The sequence below is a fragment of the Arachis ipaensis genome, chromosome B02 (assembly GCF_000816755.2).
Source record: "Arachis ipaensis cultivar K30076 chromosome B02, Araip1.1, whole genome shotgun sequence".
In the NCBI taxonomy this organism is placed as follows: domain Eukaryota; kingdom Viridiplantae; phylum Streptophyta; class Magnoliopsida; order Fabales; family Fabaceae; genus Arachis; species Arachis ipaensis.
In genome coordinates this window covers 79,388,238-79,396,460 of record NC_029786.2, presented here as the reverse complement: position 1 = coordinate 79,396,460, position 8,223 = coordinate 79,388,238, and the positions used below count along the sequence as shown (strand labels likewise).

The 8,223-nt window shown below is 41.4% G+C and overlaps 1 protein-coding gene across 1 annotated transcript; it reads left to right on the top strand.

Moving 5' to 3' along the window:
* Nucleotides 286–1,701, top strand: LOC107627439. The gene is made up of 2 exons (XM_016330271.1): nt 286–621; nt 676–1,701. The coding sequence occupies exons 1-2, from the start codon at nt 286–288 to the stop codon at nt 1,699–1,701; spliced, it is 1,362 nt and encodes a 453-aa protein (XP_016185757.1).

The following is an 8,223-nucleotide window of genomic DNA, read 5'->3' as shown; positions in this document are numbered from 1 at the left end:
CATCGCCGTTATGTGGGCAAGTGTTCTGAGTTTGGGAATGGGTGCACCTGGTTGATTCGACTGAGCCTCAGGCAGCGCAAGGGCATTTGAGAGGTTAAACGGTACAATGGACCTCACACTTGTCTTGCGACCTCCATCTCGAGTGACCACAGGAGCTTGGATTATCATGTGATTTCGGCGTTCATTATGCCAATGGTCAGGGCCGATGCATCCGTCAGCATAAAGGTGCTCCTAAATGCCACAGCAGCACACTTTGGGTTTAGGCCGACTTACAAGAGGGTCTGGATGGCGAAACAGAAGGCTATTTCCCTCATCTACGGTGACTGGGATGAGTCATACAATGAGCTCCCTAGGTGGGTGTTGGGAGTCCAGTTAACAATGCCGGGTACTGTTGCAGTCCTACGCACGAGCCCCGTTCGAGTTGGTGGACAAGTTGACGAGTCTGAAGCCTATTTTCACAGACTTTTCTGGACATTTCCACCGTGCATCGAGGCATTCCGTCATTGCAAGCCGCTAGTTAGCATCGACGGCACACATCTGTATGGGAAGTACGGGGGAACGTTGCTCATCGCGATTGCACAGGATGGGAACTCGAACATTCTACCTGTTGCATTCGCACTAGTAGAGGGTGAGAATGTAGAGTCTTGGTCATTCTTTCTCTCCCACCTTTGACAGCACGTGACACCGCAGCCGGGATTGCTGGTTATCTCCGACAGGTATAACGGCATCAAGGTTGCCCTTGAGGCACCTGACGGAGGGTGGTTACCTCCATCTGCATACCGTGCATTCTGGATTCGACATGTAGCTGCTAATTTTTCCCTAACCTTCAAGGGCAAGGACGCACGGAGGCTTCTAGTGAATGCTGCTTATGCGAAGACCGAGGTTGAGTTTGATTATTGGTTTGATATTCTGCGGTCTGAAGACCCAGCGATGTGTGAGTGGGCGAACCGGATTGACTACTCCTTGTGGACTCAGCATCGTGATGATGGGCGGCGATTTGGTCACATGACGACTAATATCTCCGAGTGTGTGAACTCAATACTCAAGGGTGTCAGAAATCTCCCTGTATCCTCCCTGGTTAAGGCAACATATGGTAGGCTTGCGGAACTCTTTGTTCGTAAGGGGAGAGAGGCTGCGGCTCAGATGGGAACCGGACAACAATTCAGTCAGTACTTGGTGAAGTCTATTGAGGCCAACATGAAGACGGCCAGGTGCTTCACGGTGACCTTGTATGACTGTGATAACTCGGAGTTCACCGTAGCAGAGACCACTCCTACTGGTTCTTTCTCGTTGGGTACCTACAGAGTATCGCTTGCATCCCGGACCTGCGACTGCAGGTACTTCCAGGCGCTTCATTTCCCGTGCCAGCATGCACTTGCATGCTGCGCCTACGCACGGCTTACCTGGTCCTCTTATGTTCACAGCGTGTATCAGATCAGTTCAGTGTTCAGTGTGTACCGGATGGAATTCACACCACCGATACCGGAGGGCTTCTGGCCACCTTACGACGGACCCACGGTGATTCCGGACCCTGCCAGGAGGCGTGCGAGAGAGGGTCGTCCAAGATCCACTAGGATACGGACGAATATGGACGAGACAGATCCGAACCGGCCGAGGAGGTGTGGCCTCTGTCGCCAGTCCGGACACACCCGTCGGAATTGCCCACAGCTTGGAGGATCGTCTCACACGGGGGGACACTAGTAGCGATGTTGTTAGTGTTAGTGCTTTTTGGTTTTTATTTTTCTTGTTATATGTTATGTTTGAGGACTTATGTAATCCGTTGATCTTTCTACCTTCTAGTAATGAAAAAGGTGTTTTCGAATTTGAGTATACATAGAATCCCCATAAAGGCAAAAGTTGATAAGTAATTGTCAACATTAAAGTGTTTAATGATTCAATGATAATAAATATTCACTGATCGACTAGGTAAATACCAGATTTTGAAGATACAATAAGATGAACAAACAACATGGAAAAACAGCACTAAAGTCACAACAGTAGTCCACATGGTTATAATACATGAATGAAAACTAACCTCCAAAATACATGAAAAATAAATCATCTAAACAAGTGGGAGCCTGTCCCACAACGACGGGGTACCCGTGGCCTCTGACCTCTGCGGATAAACGGCTCCTCATCCTCTATCTCATCTGCATCCTCATGCGGGGCAGGCGGTGCGGGTGGTGTAAAATGGACAGGTGCGGCAGACGGCCCGGCGACAGACTGTGATGCAGCGGTGTAAGCGGAGTGTGGGGTACCTCCCAAACCAAACTGGTCAGCAATAGGTGTCGTAGCAGGCTCGTTCAGATCAACATCTAAGGGTGCCTGTGTGCTAGGTGTCTGAGCACGCCTCCTGCCCGGATCGTCCTCCTGCATGATAGCCGTAATCTCCTCCAGAAACCGAGGACTGCCGAAGTCCACATCAAGCGTATCTGCCCCAAGGAAGTCCTGCCACTGTGATCCGGGAATAACCCATGGAGTACCATCCTGCTGAGGCTGGTCGTCGGTGGGTACTCCAACAAAGTAATGTCCAAAAGGACCCGACCCAAGTCCAGCGTCACTAGGCTCAGCCCCGTCACCCATCCCTGAGCCATACCACTCACCTCCGTGCACCCCATCATGGGTACTAACACCTACAACTGCAGCCGCCCCTGCACCATCCCCGCCCTCGGGCCCATGCTGATCATCGTCATCGTCCTCAGGATCAGGTGGAGCGACATGAACCGCAGCACGCCCTCTACCTCTGCCAGGATGGCGTCGTCGTCGCACCCCAGCGGGGCCGGCCTCGTCATCATCCTCCATAGCACGCTCAAGCCACCCCCAGTCACGCTGGCTACGCCGTGTGTCCACGCGAGCTCTCCTGTCAACCCGCCGCCTGTCCGGCACGTCGTCTGGCCGATCCATCTCAGGAACTCGCCCAGGTCCCCGCTGTGAAGCCTCAACAGGAATATCAACGGCTCTCGGATCGCCCAACTGCGGATCCGGAGACAAAAACCTCTTCCCGTGCTGACTCCACCAATCCAAGAACTGATGCGACGGACCAGGGTCAGCAACAACATCGAACCTCAGCACGCTATCCGTACGGGAGTCCCAATATTGATGCCACTTCTGCAAGTGGGACGGGAACCATCGATCGCCGCCTCTGCCGTCCTTCGACATCAGAAAGTCGATGTTCAGGGCGGCATCTGGACGGGGCTGCACCCCTCCAAACTGCGAAAGAACCCTATCGATCTGATGCCACTCTATGACGGCAAAGTAGATAAGCGATGTAACAGACCGCCACAGCACCATATGTCGAGGCTCCAAAACCTCGGGATGCACGACCTGAAGTACGTCGGGGCTGCTGTACGGCATCCAGATAAACTGCACCCAGAACGATACAATGTCAGGCCAACTCGTGATCCCAACTCGTAAATCGTGATTAAATAAAAAAAACTTATTAAGTAACATACTGACCTCTCTATCCTGCAACCGGTCTATCCAGAGCCTCCACATCTGAACTCTAGGACCCTTCTCGCTACTGGAAGGGATGTAACCTGACCACCTGCATCATGCACATGTGTTACAGCTACTTATAGGTATGCTTAGGGTATCCAATACATTATGAATGAACACGTGGTTATGTGTAGTGAATTGTAATAGACAAAGCTTAATACAGTACCTCGAGGCCAATGGCCAGCTGAACGTCTCAAATCCTGCAGGCCTAAAGCGAGGAAATCGCCAGAAAATCCATGACTGAAATAGCTGAAGTGGGCCCGCTAGCTTGATAAAGTTTCTGTTCGCCACTCGGCACATGCACCGATACAACCATGCCAGTGCTGCAGAACCCCAGCTGTAGGTCCCCATCTCCTCCAGCCTAGCTACAAAAGGAAGCCATCTGATGTGAACGCGGTTGCCCGACTTGTCCGCAAAAAGCTGCGTGCCCAACAACATCATGATGTACGCACGGGCATAACGATGCACAGTATCCTCATCAGCTCCCTCCGGGCACTCACCAAACGTCTCCTGAAACCAGCTGCAGTTGACCGCGTACTTCTGAACCTGGCTAGGAGGAGGTACCACTCCAAGCAACTCCTCGAACCAAACCCAGGCTGGACGGCCACCCTCGATGTATATATGGAACTCTGATAGGCAGCCGCTGACGTAACGCCCGTCCACTGGCAAACCCAGTTGGTATGCCACGTCCTGGAGTGTGATCGTGCACCCTCCGAACGGCATATGAAACGTGTGCGTCTCCGGACGCCATCGCTCGACAAACGCACTGACAAGGGCCTCGTCCAACCGGAACCATCTATCGTTCAACCTTGCAAGATGGTAAAGACCAGCCATCTGCAGGTACGGAACGTATCTGTCATCCAGGACCATGCCCTGCTGCCGCCGCATGCTCCTGATGCATCGCTGAGGCTGCGGAAGAAATGAACCGCATTATTAGAACCAACTTAATTACCGGTTACAAACATAATCAACACGATAATTGATAAACCAAAAAATCTTACTATGTATAGCCGCTTAAAAATCCAAGAACGAGAACCATTTGCATAAACAACTAAAATTAGTAACCAGCATAGACAACTGACATGAAAGATCTAACATTATAAAACCACAACTAAACCGCTTACATAAACCACTAACATAAACCACTAACGTAAACCGTTGACGTAAACCACTTACATAAACCACATACATAAACCACTAAGATAAACCACTAACATAAACCACTAAGATAAACCGCTAAGATAAACCACCAACATAAACCACTAACAAAAACCACTAACATAAACCATTAACAGAAATCACTAACATAAACCACTAAAATAAACCACCGACTAAACCAACATCTAACCCGCATGCCAAACCACTAACTCACATGTACCGGTAAAACAAAGTTATTTCCGTACTAACCTCTTCGTTGATGACCCCAGCTATATGGGCGACTCCGTCCAAGCGATATAACCGTGCCGGATCGTCCCCCATGAGCAGAGTATTCCGTTCAGGTCTTTCTCGGAGAGAATCTGGGTCATTTTCTCTGAGATTTGGTGGGGCAGGGGAAGGTGAGAATGGTTCGAATGAGGCTGATTCGAACTCCTTATATAGCCCAATCACTAGTAATTCGAACCAGGGTGGTTCGAATTACTAACAAACAAGCTTAAGTGTAATTCGAACCAGGGTGGTTCGAATTACTTGATGACCTCATTTACCCATAATTCGAACTGGCGTGGTTCGAATTACTTGCATTCCTAGTTCGAACCAGGCTGGTTCGATTTACTTTGAATTTTTTGTTTGAAATTCGAACTGCTCTGGTTCGATTTATTTGAGGATGAAGTTCGAACTAGCCTGGTTCGAATTACATTAAAATATGATCTGGTCTGTATCGATTTTCATTTTGGCTCATATAGGTAAATTTGGATTGATGTTGGCTTATTATAGTATTTTGCCCTAATTAATTAAATTAATCTCTAAAATTTTTAAAATTATATACTTCAATCTTTTAAATTTTAAAATATACAAAATAATTTTTAATTTTAATTTGGTTAGGCAGTACAGTTTTTTTTAATTTACTCGGTTAATCACTAACATTGACTGCTGATATAGAATATTGATTCATGTAGTCGTTAAGTGTAAAGTGTACAAAATAGATGAATCAGTCTTTAAAATAAAATACAAAACAATCCTAAAAAATTTAAAATATCTTAAAAAAGTTTTTTTGATGAACAAAATATCCAAAGTGTGAAAGTTATATTTATGGTTGGAAAGCGGATTGATTGGAAGTTCTAAACATTTGATTAAGTATTTAGTTTTTCTATTTGCATTGTCAATTTTTAATTAATAAATCAGTGAACAATAATCACACCTTAACATTGCCAAATTGATTCCAACTTTAAATTAGTCATCACAAATGCTGATATAGTGAACAATTGTCACAATCACCAATTTTGACAAGTTTTAATATACAATTCTGTTAGTTATATCTAATTAATTCAAAATTTAATTTTTAAAATTAAAATTAATTTTTTTAATTTATTATTTACATTATTAAAAAAATAATGTTTTTTTATACTTTCTCATTCTAAAATATTCACATTGTGCTCTATTGCAAACATAACAAGATGTAAGTTTGACATAAATATAAGTTTTTTTTGGGTCAGTGGATTGGACAATCTCCAATTTTAGGTACTTCAATGGACTCGACAACCCTCAATCCTAGGTACACAATACACTCATACATTTCTCACACTTTTACCACATTTTTTTCTCAATTGTAATATCTAAGGCTGCGTTTATTTTTTGAGACAGGACAGGACATGACACTAAGACAGAAATAATAGAACAGAAACACTAAAAATTAGTTTTTGTGCATTGTGTTTGGATACGATGGACAAGACACTAATGTAATGTTCTGTATTATGTTTGGATAGACATGGACAAAACTAAGATATTATGCGAAATGACTAAAATAGCCATGTGATTCCAAATTTTTTACATCAAATACAAATTAATTTAATAAAAAAAATAAGAATATGTAGGAGTATAGAAAATTATAAGAAAAATTGGTCTATAAACCAATAAGATAAAAATGGTATTAAGATAACAAAATTAAGAATAAATAAAATAACATAAAGTAGAAAAGTGAATTAAGTCTCTATTAATATAGCGTGCCATAAAGAAGAGAATGAACGATAAAAAAAATAAATTAATTATCCAGTCAAGTAAGAAATTTTACTAAAAAAAGAGTATCTGACAAAAAGAACGCTTTTATAGTGTCTTGGAGGCAATGTGTTCTGTGTCCATGTCTCTATTTTCAAATATGTTTTAAATATTCGTTGTTCATGTCTCTGTGTTCTGTCTTCGAAAATAAGCACTACCTAAAATTTGAACCCTAGACCTTTGAGGTGGAGAGGAGGAAATATGCCATATAAACTAAGGCTCATTGGCAAATGTAAGTTAATACTTAGTAGTATTCTAATTTCTAAGTCAAATGTTGTTCTTATAATAACGAGAGTCATATGAAGTGCGTGTGTTCATTCTAAACAACTCCATTTCTAAAGAGACCAAAAAATGATAAATTTCATGTTGCAAATTGCTCTGAACCCTAAACACAACAAAATATGAACTAACCTAAACCGTGATAAACATGGTATATTATATTCACTGAGTGGGTGGCTATTCGAATATGTAGGGTCTTATTCTTTTTTTTTTTTTCCTATTTAAATGAAACAAGAAGCAAGCATCAACATTTTGAAGAAAATAAACTATTTTAATCTGTGAGGGATTGTGTTGTTCATTGAAATGAGTGTTTAATTTGAAATTTTTTAAAATTTAAGGAACTATTTAAAATTTTTAAACTTTTTGAAGACTAGTTGTATTTCATTCTAAAACTAGCTGATTTGTTTAGTCTCTAATTTACGTATGTAGACACTTAATAACCAGGTGTATGAATTAATGTTCCATATTAATAGTCACTAACAGATAAAATTAGAAGAAACTATATTGTTTAATAGAGATAAATATTGAAGATCATTTTTTGTATTTCAAAATCTTGAAGACTAAAGTGTTAATTTAAAAAATCTCATAAATTGATTTAGGTAATTACTCAAGGAATAAATTTATGAATGTGATAGTTTATTGAATTATTGTTGATGTCTAGACATCTTTAGTAGTTTTTAGGTTTTTTTTTTAATTGGTTTTCTTATATTTTAATCAAAATTCTTATATTTTCTAGTGAAATTTTAAAACTAATAAAGTATTTGAAATTATTTTAGTATCATTATATTTTCAGGAATTTTTTTCTCAAAGTAATCAAAAATTAAAGTATTTTAACAAAGAAACACAAGTACGATCCAAAAAAGACTCAATCAAAATCCAAAACATCAAGAATGAGCGCCCAAAACACCAAGTTAGGTGCCCAACGCCCATCACCACCCTCAGCGCCCAACCACTGGAGCATAAAAGACCTTGTAACCACCAGGCTAAGATCCTCTTTAACAATATATATAGGTGTCTTTTTATAAATATATTATAACTTATTAGACATATCCTAATTAAGAACTTTATCTTATTAATTCTTTTAGTCATACAAAATTTAAAATTTTCTTACACTTTTAACTTTTTATTCTAATGAGTAATTTTATATTTAATTTAATTAAATTTTTTATGTTATATTTACTCACTTAAATTAATTATTTTTAATTTTACATAATTATAAAAAAAATAAATATTTTTAAA